The 27,365-nt window shown below is 45.1% G+C and overlaps 1 protein-coding gene across 1 annotated transcript; it reads left to right on the top strand.

Moving 5' to 3' along the window:
• Window positions 1–2,596: 2,596 nt before the first annotated feature.
• LOC308633844 (annexin A8) lies at window positions 2,597–18,690 on the top strand. The gene is made up of 12 exons (XM_081267019.1): window positions 2,597–2,707; window positions 5,599–5,689; window positions 6,908–7,002; window positions 8,273–8,386; window positions 9,959–10,049; window positions 10,776–10,855; window positions 11,340–11,399; window positions 11,940–12,033; window positions 12,255–12,350; window positions 14,152–14,210; window positions 15,230–15,352; window positions 18,049–18,690. Exons 1-12 carry the CDS (start codon window positions 2,687–2,689, stop codon window positions 18,112–18,114), a joined length of 990 nt encoding a protein of 329 aa, XP_081123145.1. The 5' UTR covers window positions 2,597–2,686; the 3' UTR covers window positions 18,115–18,690.
• Window positions 18,691–27,365: the final 8,675 nt, after the last annotated feature.

The raw sequence follows: 27,365 nt of genomic DNA, 5'->3' as shown, positions 1-27,365 counted from the left end.
AAGAGAGAGTGAGAGAGGAAGGAGAGAGAGAGAATTTTTAATATTTATTTTTTAGTTCTCGGCGGACACAACATCTTTGTTGGTATGTGGTGCTGAGGATCGAACCCGGGCCGCACGCATGCCAGAGGAGCGCGCTACCGCTGAGCCACATCCCCAGCCCCTATTGTCTTTCTTTTCATCCAGGTTCATCCTCACATTTTTTTCCTTTGACTTCCACATGGGTTCACCCCTTTTCTACCTCTGGGACAAAGGAGTTGGCTGGAGGTGTTCCCACAGGTAAGCCTCAATGTATTTTACATTTGAAATGGTCCTTGATGGTGCTCATTAACTGTGTCTACCCCTTAGCCTCCAGGTGTGGTTAAATGGGGCCCATTATCCTGACTGCCCGGTCATTTTACTATCTATTCTATTTTATTCTCATTCAACTCCAGGGTTAGACCTCACTCATGAGGGCACAGAGAAAGATCAGCAGGGCTTTAGCACCCTCTCCTGATCTGACTCAGTGATATCATGTGGTCCTGGTCATCTTGGTATCCTGGGGGAAGAGGATCACTACAGATGGGAAAGAGACCCATGATCAGAACTACCAGGTCCCCAGGGCCCATGCAGAAGAGAGGAAAGGCCAAAGTAGAGGGGGGTAAAGGCACAAGGTAGAATGTGGCACAAGCACATGGGTGAGGGGTTCCAGGGTGGATGGAGACAACATGCCAGAGGCTGGTGGTGACAGGGAACTTGGTAGATAATACCAGCAGTTGAACCCAGGGGTCCCCAAAGGAGTGGAGGATTGAGGGGCCATTGGATTCTGAGCCAGAGTTTGGAAAATGTGCCCGGGTGATCCCAAAGAGCCATCAAGGTCAGATCCACAGACGTGGAAGAGAAGAAGGACTGGCCCAGAAAGGTGTCCTGGGGACACACCAATGAGGTTGGCAGAAGAGAGACTGGAAAGAAGGATGATGGATTCTGGGCCTCCCATGGTCAGGTAAGGGAGAAGAAGGGGGAGTTCCTGACTGTAGGTGCTGATCAGGATGGGCCTGAGAAGAGGATGTGAGTACTGGTGGGGAGAAGGCCACACAGGCCTAGCACTCTCCTGTGTCAGAGGTCCCAGTGGACCTCAGAGGACAGGGCCATCTGGCATTTTTCCAACATCCTGACCTGGAGCCTGTCCAAGACTCAAGGGATGGCATTTCTCTCTGGGATCAGTGCAGGACTCCACACTGTTGCTCCTCAAGGGAGCCCATCTTAGTCATCAGCATAACTGGACTTTGGTCAGACTCTCCCAGAGGAGATCCACCCCAGAGTAACTGCCCTCCAACACCCACACATGTGGCCCAGTGGGCATGCAGGCAGAGTGGCTGAGCTCCTGAGCATGCCAGCCAGGATCCTGGGTCCCCGCCAACCGTGCTCCAAGGAGGCAGTGGAGTCTGGGCACTCAAAGGCCTGGAGTGAGCCCTCTATCAATCCACAGGGCTAGAGGCAGTGCAGTCTTCCTCTTTTGATGACATCTCACAGTGCTGTATGCACTACGATTCTGCAGTTTCCATGCCCCCTCCAGGCTGCTTGCTGACCCAGCTCTGTCTCTACACACCACCAGAAGAAACAGACTGAGAAATCCATGTGTGTAGAGCAAAGAGCACTGGACCTCGGGTCATGAACCTGGGCATTTCATTAAAGGCCAATTCTTAGCTATTACATGGGAGGATTCACTGAATTTAAAAACTCAACATCAAGCTGTGTTTCACTCAGGGCCTAGAGCTGTGGGGATTCTGGGAGCCTTCCTGGGTTGCAGGATTGGTCCCCAAGGCAGGGTGTTTATGCTAAAGGATGGGTAGGATCTAGCTAAGTTAAAGGGTAGTGTGGACAGAGAGGTACTGAGAGAACAGTCTATATAGAAGTCACTGGGTACGCAAACCCCAGAGAGGTAAAACAAACCTCCTCCCAGACTGATTCCCCCTTCTCTTGACAGCCAGTGTTTTGGGGGTCACAGCGGAGAACAGGACCCCATAAGCCCAAGAAGCCTGGTGATTATGACTGTTTCTCACAGATATACCATTTGAACAAATTATCTTTGTACCATTTGAACAAATTATTAGCAATCAGAAGTTATACCTACTTCTTAGGACTACGACAAGAATTCAAGGGGCCAGTAAACAGAGTGATTAAAGAGGTGTCTAGACAGAGCAACACCCCAATGAATGGAGGCTGTGGTGTCCTTTTATCCTTTGCTGAGCCCCCCATTACTCTATGGATAAATTGAAACTGTCCAGTAAATGGAAGAGACTCAAGGTGGTGGTGGTGGGGTGTGTGTGTGTGTGTGTGTGTGTGTGTGTGTGTATGCATTTTAATAAGATCTAGGTTTAGCAAAACCTGGAGAAAGCTACAGCTGTGTTTGCCAAGTGGACTTTCAAAGGCTGGTTCAGGATTTCCAGTCTACAATGAATAGCGTGATTCTCTAGGGCAAGCCTGGGCAGTGCCTGGGTGGGGCCTGGGAGCCACAGGGAGGGCCCAGAGCCAAGCAGAGCACAGAGGGGAGAAGAGGAGGGCAGGGGTGGAGCTGGGCGGAGCCTCCTTACACCACCACACCCATCATCAGAGCTGCCTGAGGGGCAGTGTGTAGCGGAAGACAGACGTGTCCAGTCTGAGTGCAGCCTAAACAGTGTCTCATCTCTCCCTGAGAAAGGGGACCAAGATGGCCTGGTGGAAAGCTTGGGTAAGTGGGGTTGAGTAGGGCAAGTGGCTTCCTGCATGGTTTGGGGTGTTGGCCACTTGGGGGTCGGAGACAACATAAAGGCAGAATCTCTGATGCTGATGTCAGCTCAGACTACACTTGGTCACCTGCTGCGTCAAGCCCTGGGGAGGAAGCTGAGAATACACTGCCCAACTCTAAAGGAGCTACCACAGGGACAGGAACAGAGTGGGGGAGATGGACAGATAAAGACACCTTGAAATGCAACAGGGAAGTAGAGGTGGGCAGAGTTCAGAGAAAGAACCCCTGCTGTGGTGGGGGTTCCATGCTGAACTTCCTGTGTGAACCTGAGCAGGATGTGCACTTGAGTCTGCCCTGGGAGGAATCCAGCAGACTTTTCTTGGGGAGGGATTAGTATGTAAAAGGTATGGAAAAGTGGAGAGCTTGGCTTTGGAGGGATGTAGCTTTGAGTGAACTGAGGGCCCTGGGTGGGTTGGAAATGGACCTGGATCCCACTACCTGCCATGTGAGGCTCTTCTCCAGGCTCCATTTTTAGGGTGTGGCCCTTGTTTTTTGGTGTGATGTCTGACTTAGGGGGTTAAGATTGATTTGTCCCTTTCTTGGAAAGACATTTCTGTGTGCCAGTTTCAGTGGAAATCTTCAAGATGGGGTAAGGAAAAGTGTGGCAGCCCTCTTGGGCCCTTCAAACAGTGTGAAACAGAGGTAGCCATAGGCTATGAGTCACCTTGTGGAAAGGTACCCATGTAGACTCGCTTCCTCCTGGGTGATCCTAGCAGGAGCTTGAAGCAAATCTGTAGAGGGGCTGAACTCCAGAGCTCCATTCCAGGTGATGTGCAGTCTCTGAGTCCCAGAACATTGCGCCTGTTTTTCTAAAACTATATTGTGGGAAGCAAGGCTCAGCTCTCAATGTGGCAAAACCAGAGGTGGGGAGTTAATAACAAATAATGCTGCCCAACCCTATTTCCCTGGTGATTGGGTCACATAGCTTACTAAGTCATAAACTCTTGGATGCCAACTTGGGGGCCGCAGGCAGAACTGGAAACAGAATGTTCAGTGTCCCCCAAGGTCCCAGACGACCTGCATTCCTGTGGGTGAGGCCTCCTTTAGTGAAGTGTCCCAAGAAAACCCAGTGTCTGGGAAAGGTTGAGTCATGAATAGAGTGAGAGAAGTAAACAGAGCTCTGCTTCTGAGTCAGGCCATGGGTAAAGTCCCAGTCCCTCTGCTCATTATCTGAGTAACTGAGCCTAGTTTTCTCTCCTATAAACAGAGAGGGACATTAACACCTACTAAATGTGACTGCTGGGGAAGACAGTGATCTAAGCATGAAATCCAAATCACCTGAAACAGGAACTCTCTAGTTACAAACTCCTAACAACAGAATGCAGCTCCACAAGCCAGGGACACAATGTATGTATGTGCATAGTTGAGCCACATCTGGGACCACAGTGGTCTTCCAGATGGAATTTCCACCCAAATTAAAGGTCAACAATTTCTGTTGTAAAATATGATGTTAATAAACAAGAGAGATTTTTCATCACCATTTGATATTCAAGAAAAAATCATCCTTTACTCAAAAGAAATAACCTTACAGATATACTGCGGGTGGAAATCTACACTGTGTTTTCAGGATCTAACCCAGGGTTTGTATAAAAGGGTGGATAGAAGGACCAATGGAGGGAGGGAAGGAGGAAGAAAAGGGAAGGAAAGAAAGCGAGAAGAATTAAGTTGGATGAATGGATGGAAGAGTGGAGCAGTAAGGTATGGAAAGAAGGAAAAGTAGATAGATATAGTATTTGGGTGACTGATTAGAGAATGGAGGAATGTGGTCAGATGGGGGATGATGAAAGAGATAGGTTGTCAGGTAAGTGGAAGATGAAACTGACTGAACTCCTTTCCATTTGAAGAATCTCTTAAGGTCCTTCAGATTCAATGCCTATCTCCAATATCCCTCACTCTTTAGCATTCCTCCCAGAAAACACCTACTTAAGAGCGGTTCTCCATCTCGTAAGTATCTGAGGAATTATGCAAGGCACATATCTAAAGAGCCCTCAGTCAAGCCCTGGATTAGAGGTTTTCAAGCCTAGGGCCCAGGTACTTTGGTTATCTATTTCACAATCCTCACTCACCCTGTAGTACTTTCTAAACCAAATTCTCTGATCCTCACGAATACTGGGGACTTGCAAATATTCTGAGCTGTCACAGTGCTCAGCAGGGCCCCTAGCCCTCTAAATTCCTGTCAAGTTCCCATTCATCAGGAAAGTGCAGGCTGAGCTCAAGCCATTGGAACCACAAAACCATGCCCAGCTCCCCAGCCACCCAGCCATGTCTGTACTATCAGGGCAGCTATTCAGCTTCAGAAGGCTTTCTCTCTCTCTCTCTCTCTCTCTCTCTCTTTTTTTTTTTTTTTTTTTTTTTTTTTTTTTTTTTTTTTTTGCAGTACCAGGGATTCGGGGATTATCAGAAATGTGTGTGTGTGTGTGTGTGTGTGTGTGTTACTGGGGATTGAACCCAAGGCTTCATACAAGCTTGGCAAGCACTCTACTGCTGAACTATACTCAGGGCCCTTCAGAAAACCTTATGCACTCATTTTTCATTCTGCTGCCTGGGGATGGGGTGGAGGGAGCTGAGGATGGCAGGGCTTGCTGCCTGTCCTTAAGTGGTACAGATGGGAATGGGAGAAGTTTTGTGGCTTCTCCCTGAAATCTCTGGTCTTTGTTGCTCCAGCCTGTTGAACAAGGAGCTAGAGGGCTCAGCTGCTAACCTGCAAGGTCCAAGCTGTTCACAGTGTCCAGGAAAAGTGCTCACCATACCAGGGCAGGCTACTGTGGGGGCCAGGAGTCTGCACTGCCCTCCCTAGATCTGCCTGCCTCTAAGCAGTCTTGGCACTCTTGCAGATGGAACAGGAGGGTGTCACGGTGAAGGGCAGCTCCCATTTCAACCCAGACCCAGATGCGGAGATCCTCTACAAAGCCATGAAGGGAATTGGTGAGTGGGCATCCACGGCCTTGCCACTGGAAGGCTGGGCCTCTCTGGGTCTTTGCTTCTGCACTCCCAGCCCTGGAAAGCTGATGCCAGGGGACAACTAGGGAGATAGGGTTCCTCATGATACTCTGAGAGTGACTGACTGCAAAGAATCACAAAGATGCAGGCTTCCCCAGTAGTGGTCAGCATCAACCCACCTACCAAGACCAAAGAAGAAGAGGACAGATGTTTCTCCCTGAATAATGGGGGAAAGGGGAGGCCATTTGCTGTGTGCTCTGGTGCAGTCTGAGTTTTCTCACTTATAAAATGGCCCAAAGAAATCTGTATGGCTTATAATTTTGAATGAGATGATGTTGACACTGGGCCTGATGTGGTCAGTGGATGGGAGTTCAGTGGAGTGGAGCTGAACCCAGGGGTATCAATCATGTGTGTTCTGTAGTTGCTCCCCATTGGATCTGTGTGCCCCCTTGCCTCTGGCCACCTGGGTACTGCAGGAGCATACTGGGATGGCTGGCCATGGAGTTGGCTTCCTCCTTATCTCCAGCATTGTTCCAATGCCACTCTCATCATGGCTGTGAGTGGGAAAGGCCCATTTGGATGGCCCAGTCAGAGGATAAGCCCTGGTCTCATGCCAGAAAGGATTCACTCCTTACATGGCTCTGCCTGGTGACCTGGGGCATTAAGAACTAGCATTCTCAACCAAGGCCCTGAAGCTTTCTCACATAACATCCTCTGCTTTCTGCCAACTTCTTTACTGTAACCCCACTTCCCAGATGAGAAATCAGAGGCTCTGAGAGGGAAGCCTGCTTGTCCAGTGGCACAAGGTCCATGAGCTGCTTGCTGTAGGGGGTCTTAGATCCAGTGGTCTGGATACTCAGTTGTGACCTTCTCCCACTAGGACCAATATGAGGAGTGGGGAAGGGATGGAGATCACACTTAACCAAGCTCCTAAGGCCCAGGGAGGAGGTCCAGAGCCATCTGGTCCTCAGATTCTATCCCTGTAAGGCTGGGCCTAAGCTACATTCTCTGTGTGGGTGGAAGGTGGAGAATGAAGAGGGGGCTTTTCCACTTATCTTTACTCCATGAAAATCATCAGAGCATTTGGCACTACCCAGGAGGTATGTCCCCACAGCTCAGCCACCAAGCAGTTGTTTTCCCCTGACCCCAGCACTCTCTTGGTCCCCAGGAGGTAGTAGGGGTTTTCATGCTGTGTACCTACAGGGACCAACGAGCAGGCCATCATCGATGTGCTCACCAAGAGAAGCAATGCCCAGCGGCAGCAGATCTCCAAGTCCTTCAAGGCTCAGTTTGGCAAGGTAAGGGGAGGGCTGGGGGCTGCAGCCTGGGAAGTGGCTCCATTCTGAATGAGTCCCTTTTTTAGAGCCAGCTTACTGGAAATATGGACACACAGGACAGTCTTATATTAAATAATTATTCTTTATCCATATGAAGTTCAAGTTTGAATGGACATCTATTTTATCTGGAAAAGTTTTTATAGCTGTCCAGCCTCAATCTGGTGTTGGTCTTCTATAGTCCATTTCTTCTCCCACCTTCCCTCCAATGCATTTCTCACAGTTGCTCATGTTGCTTGGAGTTGTTTCCTGACTCCAGGTATTGCTCCCTGAGGTGACCACTCTGTCATGACCAACAGTGCAGGCCTAACTCCCTTCTGGCACAGGCTCCTTCTTCTTACATTGGAACTACATGCACTATCCCCATACTTTTGGCCACCTAGGTACTGCAGGAGGATTCTACCTCTTCTGCCACTAGGATGGAACTAGACAATTGGAGTGTACTCCAACAAGAATAAATGCATTCATAGCCACAGTGGCCTACAAGTCTCCATTGGCCCAAAAAGTTGGTGATCTAACCCAGGAAGATCAGTAATAAAGGCCAATTATTCCCTTGGAGAAATCAGCATGCAGTTCTATAATTCCTTTCCCTTAAATCTTCAGAGCTGTGCATTATTCTTTGCATTCAACCTTTGGAGAAACTAACATTCAGAGAGACTAATAATACTCAGGGTTCTAGTATCTGTAAGCAACAGGGTTGTGATTTGAATTCAGGTCTCACAAAGCCCTTGGTCTTTCTGTTGTTCCTATGCCGATTAGCTGGATGTGGCCTTGTAGTTCCTTGTAGAGACATGTACCCTTAGAAAGAAACACATGTCAGATAAGACCCTTTCTTCTTTCTTTCATGCCTGTGAGCCAAGTAACAGCCATTTAATGGTGATAAAAGCAGTACGCTTCCACCCTCAGAGCTTGCAGTCTGGTAAGCAATGGCTGTTTTGTTCTATTCTGAGTTTATGATGTGATCATCACTAGGCTTAGTGCTGAGTAAACTCACCTATCTCTCCATCACACCATAAGCAATGGTATGAAGCAGGATTCCATTATCTCTTTTCAACAGGTCAGGATGCTGATGCTTAGACAGGCTAACAAACTGACCCAAGAGACCCCAGCCAACACATGGCAGAGCCCACAAGAGAATCCAGGCCTAGCCCCTGGGCCCAGATGCCACCCTGTTGCCTGTACTCCCCCAGGCCCAGAGGACAGATATAATCTCCTTTCTTTGTGTCTTCTTTAGGATCTCACTGAAACCTTGAAGTCAGAACTGAGTGGCAAGTTCGAGAGACTCATCGTGGCCCTCATGTATCCACCGTACAGATACGAGGCCAAGGAGCTGCATGATGCCATGCAGGTAATTTCTCTGAGCCACCATGTGGAATGACCACCTCGTTGAGCTGAGCCCAGTGAGTTTGCTGGTCAGACAGCTGCCCAGCATAGGGATTGACTGGCTATGATGGTGCCCAACACAGTACTTCTCAAAATGGGATCAGACCTGGAGTGGAATTAGAAAGCAAGTTTTGCAGTCCCACAAACAGTTCCTGGGGTTCACTTTAAATGCCTCACTACACATTTTATTTTGGCAGATTAGGAGGCGTAAGAGCCCCAGTGACAATGATCTTTTCCACTGACAGGATGCTCACTGCATGGTTTGTGCCAGGCACTTTTTTAAAAAATTTAATTAAATATATATGACAGCAAAATGCATTTGGATTCATTGTATACAATTTCAAAACAACTTTTCATTTCTCTGGTTGTATACAATGTAGCATCGCACCCTATGTGGAGTCTTATATGTACCTAGGGTAATGTACCTATCACATTCCACCATCTTTCCTACCCCCATGCACCCTACCCACCATCCCTCCCCTTTGTTCAATCAAAGTTCTTTTATTTTTCCCATGTCTCCCCACTCCCTGTTTTGGATCACCATCCACTTATCAGAGAGAACATTTGGGCTTTGGTTTTTTGCTTAGCATGATATTCCCCAACTCCATCCATTTACCTGCAAATGCCATAATTTTATTCTCTTTTAATGCTGGGTAATATTCCATTATGTATTTATACCACAGTTTCTTTACTCATTCATCTATTGAAGGGTATCTAGGTTGGTTCCATTGTTTAGCTATTGTGAATTGAGCTGCTATAAACACTGATGTGGCTGTGTTACTATAGTATGCTGATTTTAAGTCCTTTGGGTATAGACCAAGGAGTGAGATAGCTGGGTCAAATGGTGGTTCCACTCCCAGTTTTCTAAGGAATCTCCATACTGCTTTCCATATTGGCTGCACCAATTTGCAGTCCTACTAGCAATATATGAGTGTCTCTTTCCCCACATTTGCGCCAACATTTATTGTTGTCTGTATTCTTGATGATTGCCATTCTGACTGACATGAGATGAAATCTTAGTAGTTTTGATTTGCATTTCTCTCATTATTAGAAATGCTGAACATTTTTTTATATATTTGTTGATCAAATATTTATCTTCTTCTAAAAAGTGTCTGTTGAACTCCTTAGCCCATTTATTGATTGGGTTGTTTTTTTTTTTTTTTTTTGGTGTTAAGGTTTTCAAGTTCTTTATATATCTGTGTCAGGCATTTTACACTGATGATCTCAAATCTTTCCTTCAGAATGGGGGAAGTTTATCTTCCCTGTTTATAGGTAAAGATGCTTAGGTTCAGCAGGTGGGGCCACCTATATGAGACCACCCAGTTAAGGAGGGAGAGTTGGGACAGCTTGCCCCAGTATCCATCACTGAGTACAAATGTGAGGTTTCCCCTAGTAACAGCCTCCAAAAGAAGCCCCATTAAAGTTAAGAGAGTGGTAGCTGGTGCTTCCTGAAGCTCAGGCAGCTGGAGAAAAACTGGTATGGACAGCTGGAGGCCATGGGTAGAATATTCCAGCACACAAATGTTTCTGTTCCCAGGGCCTAGGAACCAAAGAAGGAGTCATCATTGAGATCCTGGCCTCTCGGACCAAACACCAGCTGCAGGAGATAATGAAAGCATATGAGGAGGGTAAGACACCTGCAAAGATGGGTTGGGGTGGGTGGTGCTCACATGGAAATGACACAAGTTTTGGTGGCTGGGCAGGTAATGAGGGTTGACGGTGCACTGGAACATGGTGCAAAGGACTTTTGGGGTGCTTTCCACATGTAGGTGTAGCTAAGCACCTACATGGTTGAGATCTGATCTTAAGGGCTCATGCGGGGAGAAGCATCAGCCTCACCAAACTGCCCCTTGAGCACTGTTACCACAATCTGCTTCAACAATAGATGTGGTGGTTCTTTCCTGGCTGTGCACAGGCTGACCCAGGGAACAGTGGAAGATAATCTGCTTGCCTCATTGTAATGGGGTGTGGACTATTGGTCACCTATCCTGTGTAGTCTATGGGGTACAAGGAAAGCAGAGACCAGACAGGCCTCCATGTTGTGGAGCCAGTTTGTCTGAAAGTTTTGCTTTGTCAAACTTGGTGATGAAGTGGAGCTGTATCAGCAGGTCCTGGCCTGGCTATTTCACCTTGTTCATCTCTGTGATTTAAGCTTGGTTGGGCATTTATGTTACTTCCAGCTCTGAACACACAGGTGACTCTGCCACTTGGACATTATATTCAGGTTCTATGCCAAGAACTCATTCTTCCCAGAAGATTTTAATGGGGAGAGGTGTGGGAAACAGGGCTGGAAGGAGGAAATCAGGCCCTGAGTGGGCCCTGGGTTCATGCCTTCTTGTCATATTTCCCTGCAGACTATGGATCCAGTCTAGAGGAAGACATCCAAGGAGACACGAGCGGCTACCTGGAACGGATCCTGGTGTGCCTCCTGCAGGTATCAGCAGGTTCTTGGGTCCCCATGGCTTAGGGATCCCCACAGCTCACCCCAGGGAGCAGCCTTCAAGTAGAGCCACTGGGGTCTGGGCAAGGCCATGGGACAACCTAGATGCTTGTGTACATTTGATGCATCTCTGCATGGTGGAGTGGCCTGACTACAGAACCCCTGTGCCTCTCCTGACTCATCCAGGTGAAGGCACCTTGAAAATGAGAGGTGAGCACCCTGTCATAATCAGATCCTTCATATAGGTTCCATGCCAGGCTCTTTGCCTAGCTCTCTGAATGCCCAACCCTACAAGGCAGTGATTTTTTTCCTATTATACAAATGAGAAATCCAGGGTTTGGAGAGAATAATTGGCTTTCTGAATGTCCATGGCCAAAAAGCTGCAGAGTCCTTCCTGTCCTTTAAGCCCCATTGTCCCTTCAGATCCAGCTGTACTGGTTGCCATCCTGCCTTACAGAGCTCTCCTCTGTGTTCCTAGGGGAGCAGGGATGATGTGAGTGGCTTTGTGGACCCAGGACTGGCTCTTCAAGATGCTCAGGTGAGGCTGTCTGTCCCCTACCATCTGGACTTGGAGAGCTTACTTGAGTACCACACCTGGCACCTTTTCCCATGGAGCATTATTTGTCATAGCTTGGGACCTGCCCAGCTCACTTCTGCCCTCTGGTGTCTGAGGAGGAAAGTAGAGATTCTGAGGAGACAGAAGAAAGAAGAGTAACTTGTATTACTGGCTGTGGGCTGAAGCTCTGTCCTACCAGGACAAGCTCATAATCCTTGTCTCCCTGTGTCTGCCTACCAGTGGGGCATTCAGTGCTCAGTGCTGCCCAGTGGCAGGGGAAGGGTTTGCATTTCCTAAAGTATCTTCAGTCCTAGTGTGGAAGAAAGATTTTAAGCCAGAGCTATTGGGATAAAAGAAGGACAGTATAGTGAACTCCCTTTCAAAAAAAAACAGTCATGCAAAGATAGTGGCCTTGCCAAGTGAACAGGGTCTGACCATCAGCCCCAGCTCTGGGGCTCTGGGATTCTGTCCCTTAACTCTGTTTTCTTCTTTGCGGGCTTGTTCTGGGTTTCCAAATGCTAGGATCTGTATGAAGCAGGAGAGAAGATTCATGGGACTGATGAGATGAAATTCATCACCATCTTGTGCACACGCAGTGCCACTCACCTGATGAGAGGTATGGGGGTAGAGGGAGGCAACGCCAGGCATAGGAGCTGCCCTGGCCCTGGCTTCAGGGCCTCTCCTTCTGTGGTTCACATCCAATGTACAGCTTTGTCAAGTTGCGGGGAGAGCAACAGAGCCTTGGATTCCCTGGCAACCCAGAGGGAGATGAGGGTGGGCTCTTTGATGTATAGTCTATAATCTGTGAGTTCCTTAAATGGAGCCCTCTCTCCATAGTTTTTGAAGAGTATGAGAAAATTGCCAACAAGAGCATTGAGGACAGCATCAAGAGCGAGACCCATGGCTCATTGGAGGAGGCCATGCTCACTGTGGGTAAGAACTGGGGCACAGTGCTCAGATGCACATAGGTCCATAGGCTCAGCTGTGAGACAACACCAAAGGGCAAAGGGCAAAGGGCCCAGGGAGGCAAAACAATAAATAGGACCCCATATTCACCTTCATGAGTCCTCTCCACATCCCTCATGCTCTTAGCCTGTACCCTGGGATTGTCCCACCCCAAGAGTCTCAGTGTGTCCTGCCAAGGAATATTCTCAGTGCTGTCTATATGACATCCAGTGCCATATGAGGGTGTACATACGTATGTAAGCAAGAGTGTGATTATGTGGGTGTAAATGTAAATGTGTGTGGATGTGCTTAAGTTGTGGGTGAGAACGTGTGCATGAGTATGTGCATGTCTGTGGGGATGTGTTTGAAAGATAATGTGTGTGTGTGTGTGTGTGGATGTGTGCATGTATATGCAAGAATGTGAGTATATGCATGAGTGTGTGCAGTTGTGTGACAGTGTGTTTGAGAGATTGTGCTTGTGTTTGTGTGTGTACACACACATGCACAGGGATAATTCTGATTCTGGTTGTGAGGCCTTGAACAAATCTACCCTTCTGGACCTGAGCCAGGGGCCCAGGCCCCTGTCTTAGTTGCCAGTTGCAGAAATGATGGCGTGTGATTTGCCAACAAAGGGTTGGTAGTGTTGAGAACCTTCTCCACAGCAGGAAGTCAGGTCCACTTAGCAGGACCCATTCCAGAGCCCATTTTAAGATCCAGAGCTGAGATCACAATAGAAAGTCATTGCAGAGTAGAGAGCTGTGGCCAAGGCAGAGGGCCCTCTCCTCTGCACCTCACACAATGGAGCTGAGGTCAGTGCTCCTGGGCTAGGGCACTCATCTCCACACTAGGTTGCCTCCCAGCAGCCAGAGTGCTCCTTCCTCATCCCTGTCTCTCTGGTAAATGTTTACTGAGACTCCCCAGCCAGCTATGAACCTGGTGATAAAGGACTTAAGGGCTGACAGTGTTGCTGAGATTGGGGTAGTGGGTGTACCTACATGCTCCAACATAGCCCATTCATTTCTCCTAAAAGCCTCACTCACTTTCACATCCCAGATGAGTCAGGGATGTTAGCAATATAGTCAGGTAGGGTTTAAACATGTGCCTACATTCCTCAAAGCCCACACTTCTTCAGCATTCCTGGCTGCAAGGAAGGGGTATGCTCTCTCAACCAGGTGCCCCTGGTGCCTTAGTCTTACTGGGCTGAGCCCCACTCATCACATGGGAATTAAAAATGCAGGGGTCCTGGCCACCATGCTATGATGCCTCTGTAGAGCTGAGTAGCTAGATTCTTGATGGTGCCATGTCTGGGTGAGAGCCCAGGGACAGTCTGGGTCTAATGTGTCCTTTGGCTTATCTAGCTCTGTGGATGCCACATGGATTTCATTCCCCCTTTTGCCTGTCTGCTCTGGGCCTTTGGAGCTATGCCTAGTGCCCCAATTGCCCTTCCCAGACTCACCCCCTGGCACAAAGCTTTGAGGGATTTAGGCACGTATTTAATCCCTGCCTCAATGATGCAGTGTGACTTTGTTGCTTGACATGCCTGAGTCATCTGTGACATGAAAGTGAGTCAGTCTTTAAGGAGAAATGAACAGGAAGTGTCCACCACAGTGGGGCTCTGCACACTTCCACTATTCCCTGTCAGAGGATATTAAATTAGGTAGGGCACAAAGAAATGTGCAAGACTTGCAAGGCTAACCTTTAAGACCTGAGGCAAAGCATAATTAAAATGAAGGTGTGTGTAGTACTGCCTACAACTTTGAGATGCTAACAGAGCTTTTCTGTTTGACAGTGAAATGCACCCGAAACCTGCACAGCTACTTTGCAGAGAGACTCCACTATGCCATGAAGGTAACCATTGGGTCTACTGACTCCCTTACAATCAGTCATATGTGGCACCAACTGGACCACCAGGGAGCTCAGAGCCACCACTGTCTTCACCACTGGGGTTTCTTTTATTCTCATTTTTTGCACATCAGAAAGATTTTAGTTGTCAGGGAAAACTGAGTCTAGAGAAGGGAAGTCACATCTCCTACAGGGAAATTTTAACAGGTACATGCTTGGGTGTCCAAGGTACTGAACATTTATCATTCTGGGAGACCCGTGTCATAATTGCCATCCTAGAGATTTGTACAACTGAAGCTCCCATTCAAGATCACCCAGTTGCTAAGTGGCAGAACTGTGACTTGAACTCAAGCTGGTCCCTTTGTTTTCATTGTATCACAGGGTCTCTATGAAAACAGATTTGCTACTAGAGGTCACAGGCAAGAATTCCAGGAATGAAAGCACCTTTTTCATGGTCAGATTCATAGGAAAATTGCCACACATAGCACACATCTACCTGTGATAACTTGCCTTTTGTCCAGAAGGCTACCCTAGTCACAAAAACAGATGCCCAAGCCACCCAAAACATTTTCTGGTGTCTGGAACCTAATGGGTAGAGAGTTAACTTAATTCTCCAAGAATAATGTCAGTACCCTCCTTCTCTGATATATGGTTGTTGACACCACCTGAAGTAAGAGCCATGCCAGAAATATGAAGCCCCAGAAATTAGAAAAGGCATGGGATTCCCAGGTAGCTTCCTCTGAAATGAGACTGGTCAGGTATGAAAGCGTGGGAAAATCCTGTTTATGAAATGGCCAGATAAGTCAATTTTGAAGTGCTGCTTCTCTAGGAAGAAGTATTCTTTCTGGAGCTATGATTTTTTGTGTCTAGAATCTAATGTGGCAAACTAAACACCCAATGCAATTTGGCTTCTAAAAAGGAAAGAGGCCTGAGCAGTGAGTGAAAAGAGATTGAGCTTTGTCCATGACTATTGAGGTGGACAGGAAAGATGAGAAATGATGGTTGACTGCTGCTGTCTCATCCAGGGAGCAGGGACACTCGATGGGACCCTGATAAGGAACATTGTTTCCAGGAGTGAAATTGATTTAAATCTTATCAAGAGTCAATTCAAGAAAATGTATGGCAAGACCCTCAGCAGCATGATCATGGTAAGTCATGAGTTTCCAATTTTAACTCCAGTTTGTGACATAGACATTGGAAAGGGAGCCCTACTCAGTCTAGATTTAAGTAGTCCTGGCAGAAAGGTTTCAGGGAAATAAATTGGACAGGCTTCAGAGGATTGCTTAACCAGATTTTGATTAGTGAAAGTTCTAGAGTCTTCAAATCTAGAGTGATTGTTCCACAGCTATAAATTTGAGAAAAATAGCTCATCTGGCAATCAATGCAAATTGAGACCCTGGCAATTTCATTAACATAAGTCAAATCATCACACATGTGTCCAAGTTTTCATTGGCTGCTAAGTGAAGTCACTAGCTCTTCTACAAAGGTTGGTTGCTACTATATTTTCTGGCAAATACCTAGATAACAGTACAATTTGTCCTAGGTCTCTTTGGATTCCACATCCCAGGTTCTGTATCTGTGGATTCAATCACAGAGAATCAAAAATATTTGAAAAAAAAATTGCATCTGCATTGAATATGTTCAGACATTTTTTTCTTGCCATTATTCCCTAAATCATACAGTGAAACAACTATTGACATTGTACTTATATTAGATACTATAAGTAATCCAGAGATGATTACATGAGTATTTGAAAGGATGAGTGCAGGTTATATGCAAATACTGCACCATTTTATATAAGAGACTTTAGCATCTGTAGATTTTTGTACCCATGGTGAGAGGAAGACCTTGGAATCTATCCCTGCTGAGATGAATGTATGTTTAAATAAAACACTTCTGCTTTAAGATGTTTCAGAATGGAGAAGCATGCAGGCAGCGGGTAGGGAAGGACTGGAATTATTCTTTGTTTTGTTTTGTTTTAGACTTCCCAGGCAACCTTGTCAGGAGACAGAAGGGCTAAGCTCAAACCAGCCTGGGCTGCTACTATGTCACCCACCGGCAGTTCAAGCAGATTGTCATGAATTCTCTCAACCACACATGGCTACTTATGCCACTGGAAAGATCTCTGTTCCTTCTCAGCATTCTATTTAGATAGAGACACAGTTCATTTCCAAATAACAAAAACTCTGTTAGGTAAAATGATCACTTCAACCTAGGATGTAGACCCCATGGTAGATATGAAAACTTAGCAAACTAATGATTTGAGACAAAAGTGCAGCTGTTTTATCCAGCAATAGATTTTGACTTTTGTTTTCTAATGTTGTCCCTTAAGAAAAATTCAGATGGCGTTGTGATTGCACTCACCAAACATTTTCTTTAGAAAATGTAGTTAAAAATCAATAAGATTCTTAGTAAACTTTCCTAAACTATCAAGGACTAGATAATTCCTATGAGATTTAAGCTGCTTCAGAGCAAAGCAGAATTAGCTCCAGTCCTACCCGCTACCTACCCCACGACCTTGGAGGAGTCCATCACCCTCTCTTGGTCCCAGTGCCTTCAACCACAGAAAAGGGGAACTGGATGGTTTGCCTTGCCTGTTCCCCTGGCTCTACATGCAGATCCTTGACTAGCCAGTCCTATTGAGACCAACAAGTGGCTAAGAAATGGAGTCATTGAATCGGTGGGGTCTCTCTTATAGCGAAAGGGACTCTGATCCTTACATGAGCTGGTTGCTGAGCAGGCAGGCTCAACTCCTTCCTACCACTCACTCCTTACTACATCTCAGCAAGGTGCCTGCCAACATCAATGGCATTTTATAGAGGAGAGAATGTCTCACAGAGGTTAAGGGATGGTCAGTGGATGATGACACAGCCAAGGTTCATGTCTGAGATCTCTCCATCCCATGGCACAGCCTCCTGTTATAGCACCCTGCTTTCAATCTTGGTGAACTTGTCAGCTTTTAATTGCTGTGACCAAATACCTGAGAATAACAACCTACAGGAAGGAAGATTTATTTCAACTCATGATTTTAGGGGTTGTAGTCCATGGTTCACTGACTCTATTTCTGTGAGCCTGTGGTTGAGACAGAGCCTCAGGGAAGAGGGGATGTGGTGGAGCAAACCTGCTTCCCTCATGGAGCTTGGAAGCAGAGAGAGAAAGAGAATGGGGCCAGGGACAAGAAGTACCCTTCAGGGTACCCCCAGTGACCTACTTCCTCCAATAAGCCCCCACCTACTACAGTTTCCACTAACTCCTAATAATGTCACCAAATTATTAATCTATCAATGGACTAATCCACTGATGAGATCAGAGCCCTCATCATCCAATCATTTTCTAAAACATCTGCCTCTGAACATGGCTGGATTGGAGACCAAGCCTTCAACACAAACTTTTGGTGGATATTTCAGATTCAAAACGTAACACTTGCCTCTCTGAACTGCAATAGCAGGTGTTGAAAAAATAATAGATCACTGTTGAGTGAGTGAATGGTTAACTGAGTGAAACCTGAGAAAGAGCCCCAGGGCAATTGATGGGGTAAGAAAGCCACCCACACACTTTTTTGTATTTAAGAGCATACTGTTTCTGTGATTCATTTTTTCACAACCATGTCCCATGGAATTAGTAAGAAAAAAAAAAAAGAGATACAAAGGAGTAGTCTGAAATGAAAAGCAAGGAACGAAGAAAAGTAGGGAGCCTGTGGTGTAGGAACACCTGAAGGGCTGGGTCCCACCGTCCCACCCAAGGAGAACAACTTCTAGTAATAATAAATAGTGGGTGCTCTTGAGGAGCCAGATCAATGTCACGAACATCCCCCTTTTAATTCTCCTGTGACTTCTGCCTTCAGGATGACACCAGCGGTGACTACAAGAATGCCCTGCTGAGTCTGGTGGGCAGCGATCCCGATCCCTGAAGACACTGAAGAACGAGAGCAGAGGCCAAAAAGCCAGAGACTCCAGGCCCTGCTTGCACAACCTTGGCCATGGATGGGGGTGGGGGTGGGAACTTCAGCCAGGCTTTTAGACTTCTATCCCTAGCTCCCAGTGCTTTTCAGTCAATATTTCTTATTCAGAGGATGAAACCAGCCTGGGGTTCCTCTTTCTACCCTTTCCTCTGGTCATTTTTAGGTATGTGTACCATGCCAACCTTAGATACCTCTAGCCAGATAAATACATCAGCATGAAGGGGCCTTCTGGGGCTCAGTGGTCTTTTTTTTTACTTTCTAGACAGGTGTTTCTCAAGTTTGATTGATCAGAGAATCACCTAGGTACAGGTTACAGAGGTCCCTTGGCTCTGCCCCATCTACCGAACCTAGGTCTTCTAAAGAAGACCAAGGAATATCTGTCTCAGCTAAGATGTGTTTTCCTATCAAGCAACAGTAAGAATACCATGAAAACCCTATTGTTGTAGAGCTCACACCCCGTGGGAAGCTGGGAAAGGGACACTTTTTCATGCCAACTAGGATGCCTATAATAAAACTCATTCACAAGCCTCATCAGAAATCTTGAAGCTTTAGATGGAAGAGAAATTCTCATATCATCCTGATAAGAGAGTAATTAGACTACAAATCAACATTCTGACCCAAGGACACTGTGTCGAAAGAGTCTGAGACTTCTTCATTTGCCAACCAACTCCTGACACAGCATGCAGCAGAGGGCAGCATGCCAGACCCTGAACACAATTCTTACCCTGACCCAGTGGCCACTGAGCCCAGACACCCAGAGAAGCTGAGGGGAGTCTTTCCAAATATGTTTCATTTTCAGAATAATAAAAATTTATGTAATGAAAAAGTGTCTTTGGATTTTTAACAGTGACAGATTAAGCCCAATTTCTTTTGTCAGAAGCATATCTTTGGGGAGCAGTTAAGCCTCAACACCTTGTGGACATTTCCCTGAAGGAACACTGAGGGTGAGCAGTGCCCACTGTTGCCCTGGGGACAAACCTGTGAATGAGGATAATTTCTAGTTACTTTCTGATTTGTAGCCAATATCTCAGGGTTGAAAGGGGCTTTGAAAGTCACCTGGTCCTGTTCCAGCCCGCAGCTTGACCACTCTCCCTGGCATTCACCCAGGAGTGATCCTTGGTGTTCTAGAACTATGCTCAATATGTATAGAGTACACTGAAGTGTCTTCAGAAATGAAGACTAACTGCTTTCTGGGAAGGCAAAATCTTTTTCCAACTGAGCCCAAACTGGGCCCTGTCATGCCCATTGCTCTTAACTCTGCCATCTAGAGCCACAATGTTTATTCTTTCCTAATAACAACATTTTGACATCTGAAGAAGGCCCACATATTTCAGTAAACCTCTGGCCAAAGGTAAATGCCCCCATTATCTCCTGTTGGTTGGAATCCGATTTGAGATCATGACCTATGAACATGCTCCATTTTGCAAACTCCAGAGTGTATCTCCAAAGGGTCTGGACATGTCAGGGAGACAAGAGCAGTGTGGGCTCAGGTCACACACATGGGTTGTGGCTTTGGGGTTCATGACTCTTACTTACTGACTTTCTGTAAAATTTAGTTCCCTTGCATTTCAGTGCAGGGTGGAGTCCTGGTTGAGATTGCTGCCTTAGAGCTAGTGTTATAAAATCATCATTTAATGGTACTCCCAGATTGTATAGATCTAGAATTCAGCCAGGATACCCCACAGATGGCTTATCTCTACTGCTGAAAATCTGGACACTTTGTTGGAATGATCTAAACTTGGGGTGATTATAGAGCAGGAGGTCTCCATCACATGGAAGATTCTTCATTTCCATATTTGGTGTCAAGGTGAGGAGACTGAAAGGCTGGCCTCAGCTGGGTCCTTGGAGCTCCGACATGCAACCTTTCCATCATGGTGGCCTTGGGTGGGAAAGATGCCCCACGTGGCAGCTCAGGACACTGTGTTCATCTAGTGGATGAAGAGCAGGCAGCATTGCCCTCTGTGATGTAGACTCAGGAGTCACACTGCATTACTACTCTGCCCCTCGTTGGTCAAAAAATATCACTAGCCATCCATCCAGCTTCAAGATAGGGACACAGACCCCACCTGTCAATAAGAGGAGGGTCAAGGACTTATGAGACCACTCTTTAATCAAAAAGTGGTACTCAGATGATTCAACTGGGTCAGCACAGCCCACTTACCTGTATGGCCGATGCCTGTAGGGCTGCAACAAAACTCCAGAGGCCCCTGCAGGGCCAGGCCTTGAGCCTTTGTGCTGGGGGGAGGGTTTATGGGACACCAGGGAGGCTCTGGGGGTGAAGGGCAAGAGCTACATTCCAATATATCTTAGTCGGCACAAGTTGTCATGAGAGCATACAGTGGATAATTGGGTGACTTAAGCAACAATTTTTTTTTCCTAATACCTCTGGATACTGGGAATTCAAAGGTCAAGGGGGAGCCTATGTAGTTTCTGGTGAGTGCTATCTCCTAGATTTCAAAAGGCTTCCTTCTGTATTTATCTTCACATGGCGTATGCTCTGTGCTTATAATCAGAGACACAAAACTCTCTTTCTCCTCAAATGGTCACTAATACCATCATAAAAGTCTCACCACTTTATGAGGTTAAATGACCTTCTCTAACCCTAATTACCTCTCAAAAGCCCCATCTCCAAATACTGTCACACTAGGAACTGGGCTTCAACAGCAAACATTCAGTCCATAGCACAGCAGTGCTGAGGTCCCCACAGTTTCACATCCACCTTTAACAGCTGTGCCAGGGTGAAGCACCCAGACACTAGCCCTGTCTAATGATTCTCCTTTTCTCTTTTTTAGTTCAAGTTCTGCCTTGAACTTCCTCTCAATGCTGAGTTACTCTCTGACCCACAACTGTTTTCTTCCTAAATACTTTAAGAAGGACTTAGAAGACTCTTCTGCCCTGTAGTTCTGTTCCCACTTGTTTTCAAGGCTTGGGATTCTTTTGCAGTCCACCTGAGAAAACCCTCACATGGCCAAATAGGAGCTATGAGCAAAGCTGAAGCTGTCCAGGAAATGACAGCATGTCCAAGTGTATGCCCAGCAAGGCCATCTCTTTTAGCAGAAACATAATGCTTATGCATCTCACAATGAATCAGAAGACACTCCTGCCCACAGAAGAGAGGAGTGGAACAGAGAAGAAACAGCAGGTCCCCTCAGATTAGAGAGGATATGTTCTCTCCCTGGAGTCAGAGCTAGGGAAGTGGCTCCAACTGAGTGTTATATATTAGGTGACTCTCATGTGACTCAGGAAACAGGAGGTCCTGGCCAGGATGCACCTCCAAATCAGCTTTGCTGGAATAACATTTTGGATACTTCTCATCAGTCACACTGAGAAGGATTTTTTTTTTTCTTTTTTTACACTTTCATGTTTTAAAACAAAATTTAAGTTCTACTTGCCATGATTTGGGCAAAGGAGACAAATAAGGGAATCATGACAAATAATGCTTTGCTTAGCCAAAATTTAATCAGGCTCCTGAAACCTTTCCTAAGCCTATCAGTATGCTTCCTCATAAAGTCTAGTTTGAGCAAGAACCCTTTGAAGCCAGCGCAGCAAGAGCCCCCATCTTCCATATCTGATTGCCTTTGTCACTCCTCATCCACTGCATCTGATGTCTGATGACCTTGGCCTGTCTTCAACAAAAATTCTGTCTCATCGTTTTAGCCAGAATCTCCCTGACCCTGATGTTTTCTCTTGTTAGTTTTCTACCACTGAGCTCTACGTGAATCTGTCTTACCTCGAGGCAACTTTCCTGAATTGAATCCATTTTTATCCCTTTAATTATTTTCCAGCTCTTATTTTCTTTGGCAGTAGATATTCCCTGGTCACTAATACCATCATAAAAGTCTCACCACTTTATGAGACTTTTGCCATTGCTCTGTAATGACAATAGTGTGTTGTGTTATTGCCTTTTAACCCTCTGTTAGAGATTGCATTCTTGAACTCTCTCCATTCTCAGATCAAGGCTTTTATTTTTATTAAAGGGGCTGGATCCTTTAACTTGCATCGCAGCACTAACTGGCAGACAAGGCTAGAACCAGATCCAGAGAACGGAATTTGAATTTCTCCTACAGTGTGGACTGAGACAAGGATTTCATCCTGTGAGCTGACAATAAGCTTTCAGAATTGTATTTTTCTTTTTTAACTGTTCAGTGAATGTTCTTTTTAGCAACTAAGAGCTCTCTTTTACTACAGAGTTCTTGCCCTAATAGTGTCTTATCTGGTTATATGTCTCCTGAAGAAAAGCTCTGAGTCCCATAAAGGCAAGTACTTTGAATATTTGAATATTTGGTCTAGCACATAGCAGGTACTCAGTGAATGTCTTTAAATAAACAACATCAATTAAGAATAGAAAATTTGAAAAGAAAAACATTTCTACAAGGCAGTGAGTTTTGACCAAACCTTTCTGATCAGTGATTCTGAGAAGACTCTGTAGGCCCCTTGGACTTCCCTATGGAAGGAATCCTCAGACAACACTGGAGAAAAAGGTCTGGGAAGGATCTAAGCAGGGTGGAGATCTGTTCTCAACTCTTTTGGCACAAACTCGGCCCCAGCCCTTGTTTTAGGTTCTGCCACTTGCCACCCCAGCACCCCCAGTTCATGACCTGAACACACACCTAGCACTGATTTCATGCTCTTGTGGGGAAAGGGCTATTGTGCTCAGCTTGACTTATTGAGCGTGTATCCTTGAGCTAGAGAAGGGTTGCCTTTCTGGGGGTTGAATATTTGAGCAAATCAGGATTCTTTAGGAAGGGATAAAGCAGGGGAAAATGGATTTGTGGTTAGCAACACATGTTGTCACCAAGCCTTCTCCCTGCCCCCAGATTGGGGCTGGGCAGATCATTCTTCATAGGGGAGGTGAAGCTTGAATATTTTTGGAAGAATAACTCTGTGCTTATCAGGTTGAAAGGATATGAAAGAATATTCCTGGCTGAGGGAGGAATGTAAACGGCAGAAGGAATCCGGTCTGTACCAGACACACTAAAGGAATGGCATGCTCATGCCTGCAGAGGTGGGAGAGTCCAAAGATAAAGACGTCAGAGGACAAGGAAGGAAGGCTCATGCTGCCAGGCTGAGGAGTTCAAAGGATTCCCAAGGTCAGTGGGGAAGCTTTGCAGGGGATGCAGGGAGAAGTAGCTTGCCTGGGTTTCAGTAAGGTTTCTGCCCTCAGGATGGATGCTGAAAAAGTGTGGCTGAGTTTGAAGGGAAGGGGCCAGCACTGAACCTCTTTCCACACTCTGGTCTGACATGCACCCAATTCCCTTCAGCCTTATAGACCAGCATTTTGTGGTCCTAGGTAAATTCCCTGGGAAGAGCGTGGCCTTGGTAGCTCTATGTCCTGGTCCTGGGAAATCTTTCTAAATATTTGCATGTATCCCAGACCACCTCTTTCCTCTCAGTGAGAAGAAGATACTAATTTCATAACTGCTACTCTGAGACCATTGACACCTGAAATTTCTCTTGTGACCCTGAGGCCTGAGCCTGAAGTTTCTGTACTGTCACAGCCCCATGTAGGTGTCAAGCTCCCTCAGGGTATTATGCCCAGGTAGGTCATGCCTGGTGCTCCAGTGGCCCATGACTACCTTTGTTCCCCTGCCAGTCTTTTCCTGGCACTAGGCCTGACCTTGGACTATCCTCTGATAGAATTCTAGGGTTTCCAGCTGGTGATCAGGGCTGACCCTGTTTCTGTAATATGCTGTGGAGCTGGATTCCCATCAGCCTCTCTCAGAAGAGAGGTGGGCTGTCTTGGTTGGCCATGCTTGGTTCACTCTGCCTGCAACAGTCAGCTGCTTCCAGGAAGCCACATCTTCCTCTCCAAGACTCAGTGCCTCTTTTCCTCCCTGAATACCTGAGCAGCTGGCCATGGGTGAGCCATGACTTCTCCCACAATCACCCCGTCTCTGCTGTTTACAGTTCCTCCCAGATAAGGTCTCCGTCCCAACCCCTTCCCATCTGGTCCTAACTGAAACAGGAGTCAGTCATCTTGACTCTGCCCCTGGCCTGGTGGGATGTAGACCATCGTCCTCCCAACCTGGGGACTGCTGACACGTCCTAGCTGCTAGACCCTGTCACATTCCCACATCACTCTGTGTCAATTGGATCAAGGACTTATTGCCTTTGTTTTCAGCCCCACCTGCTCTTCCTAGGTTCCTTTGTTTCCCTGATGGCTTTATTTCCAGCTCTGTGTTCTGAGGTAATACACCAGATGGAGACAGAGTCCCTTGCAGATGTGGAGTGAAGTCATCCCTGCCTCCCCATGTGTCTACCCTGGACAAGCAGTCAGGGCCCAGGTCTGCATCCTTGCTTCAGAGTGGTTCCAAGCTGCCTGGAAACCTGCTCTCACAGTGCCCTCTAGTGGCTGATGTTGACCAGGAGGAAGCCTAAATGGCCTGGGAACTGACACCCATTGAGCTGGCCAGGGAAAGCTGAGGGGCTATTGAAGGATAATGCTGTCCCACCCCAGCAATGGGTGGTGAGAGTTAGAGGATTTTTTTTTTTTTGTTCCTCAGCTTTATAGCTTTATAGAGTGTGGGGTATTCTCACAGATGAGCAGTTCATTTTTCCAATTGTTTTTAAACCTCTTCACCATCCTGACTCTAGTGAGATGGTGGGTCACTGCCACTCCCTGCACCATGAAAAATGACCTGCAGATCACCTGACTGGAGAAAATCCAAGATACTTCTGCAATAAAACAGAATGTCTTCACTGCCTTGGATTAGGAAAATAGTTTTTTTAGATGACATAGAAAGTAGTTAAGCAAAATAGAGAAAAAATTAACAAAGTGGGCACCACCCAAATTTAAAATTTGATCACTAAAAAAAATTGATAAGTCAAAACTAGAAGAAAATACTCACAAAACTTATTTTCTCCATATTTGAAAATTTTATAATATGCCCAAAAGACTTGAGAAAACACTTCACATTGGAATATCTTCAAACAATCAATACATACAGAAACAATGTGTGTGCATTTTAAAATATCAAATAGGCACATCTCATATGCCATTGGTGAGAAAGTAAAATGACATTAACATTTTGGAAAATAATATGATCACTTCTCATCAATTTAAATATATGCCCTTCTATATAAGTCCATTCTTAGGATTTTATCCAAAAATGTAAAAATTAATATCTAAACAAAAGATTAACACCACAATATTAATAGAAGCTTCACTTTTAAAAAGACAAAATATGAAACATTAAAAAGAGAATAAATATTAAAAAGAGAATGAATAAACAATTTGGGTGTACACATATGATTTAATACTATAGGCAATAAAAAAGAAATAAACTATTGATAAACTTTAAATACAGAAGAATGCTTGAACCATCTTCCTGAGGAAAATAAGTCAGACATAAAGAAATATGTAATATATGATTACATTTATATGGAAACTAAAGAAATCAAATTAGCAATTGCCTTGGGTTTAGGGGTGGAGTGACATGGCATAGATTAGCTAGAAAAGACACAAAGAAACATTGTAGGGTGTTAGAATACTCTAAATCTTATAAACAGTGGATTGCAGGAGTGTATGCTCTTAACAAAATATGTTGAATTCAACATTTAAGATTTGTAAATTTTGTTTTATGTAAACCATTCACCAATAAAAATAGTATAAACAAATCTACTATGAACATGCATATGCATGTTTCTGGGTGGACTTCAACATTCGTTTATCTGATAAATGCCCAGGACTGCTGTTGCCAGGTAATATGGTGAATGCATGTTGTTTACCTACTTGCTTTAAGAAGTTGCCATCTATTTTCCAGAGTGGCCATATGTCCTATTTTATATTTCCATAAGGTATTAGAAATCCAGTTATTCTACATCTATGCTAGCATTTACTTTTGTCATTACCTTTTAATTTTAGCTGTTCTAATAGACGTGTAGTGATTTTATATGATGATCTTAATTTGCATTTCCTCAGTGTCTAGTGTTGTTAAGCCTCATTTCATATACTTACTTGCCTCTGTCATAAAATATCTCATCATTTATTTTCCATTTCTAATTGGATTGCTTTTTACTGTTGAGTTTTGAGATTCTTTTATATTTCTAGATAGGAGTCCATCATCAGATACATGCTTTGAACCTAATTTCTAATATAGGTAGCTTGTCCTTTCATCTTCATAGCAGAATATTTTGTAGAGACAAAGTTTTCTGTTTCAATCAAATACAACTTATCAATAGTTTTCTTTCATAGAGGATATTTTTACTGACATGTCTCGAAATTCTTTAACAAGCTCTTTCTCATATTAGCACCAAACTAAAAACTGTTCCTCAGTTAATAAGTAGTTAAAAAAACTAATACATCCATGCCAAGATTCAGCAATAAAAAGAAACATATTGTTGATACATGCGACAGATTGGATGGATCCCAAGGACACTGGGCTAAGTGAAACAGCCATTCTCAAAAGGTTGCATGCTGTATGATCCTGTTTATGAAGAATTCTTCCAATGATAAATTATAAAATTGGAAAATAGATCTGTGGTTACCAGGCTTTAGGGCTGATGAGGGGGTGGCATGAGCACAAAAACATTGCCTAAGGGAGATCTTTGTGGTGATGGAATCAGTCTGTAGCTTGAGGGTAACACAAATCTACCCAATACAAAATGTCATAGAATGGCACACATTGTACCTATGTCAAGTTTCCTGATTTTGATGTTGTATTGTAGAAGGTAAAAGGTAAACATTCAGGGAAACTGGGCAACTCCTTGTGAATTCCTATGAATCTATAATTATTTGAAAAAAATTAAAGTATCATAAGCATAAAAAATTAAAAGGTAAAATAATTAATGCACATGCTTGATAAAAAAATTTAAAAACAGTACAAAATGGTAAATGGTAAAAATATATCTCTATACCACTCCAGTCCCAGCCAAAGTCTCTCCAAAAAGTTTCACAATTATTATTATTATTATTATTATTATTATTATTATTATTATTATTATTATTACTATTGGTACCAGAGATTGAACTCAGTGGTGCTTAAGCACTGAGGCACATCCTCAGCCCTTTTTATATTATATTTAGGGACAGGGTCTCACAAAGTTGCTTACTTAGGGCTTTGCTAAATTGCTGAGGCTGGCTTTGAACTCGCAGTTCTCCTGTTTCAGACCCCAAGCCACCACAATTAATGTTTCTTTTATATACTTCCAAAGCTTCTGTTAGGAATGTGCAAATATATGTGTTTTTCCCCAATTTTTCA

This window comes from Spermophilus citellus (genome assembly GCF_964194105.1).
Source record: "Spermophilus citellus genome assembly, chromosome: 15".
Lineage (NCBI taxonomy): Eukaryota > Metazoa > Chordata > Mammalia > Rodentia > Sciuridae > Spermophilus > Spermophilus citellus.
This window is presented reverse-complemented; position numbering and strand designations above follow the sequence as displayed.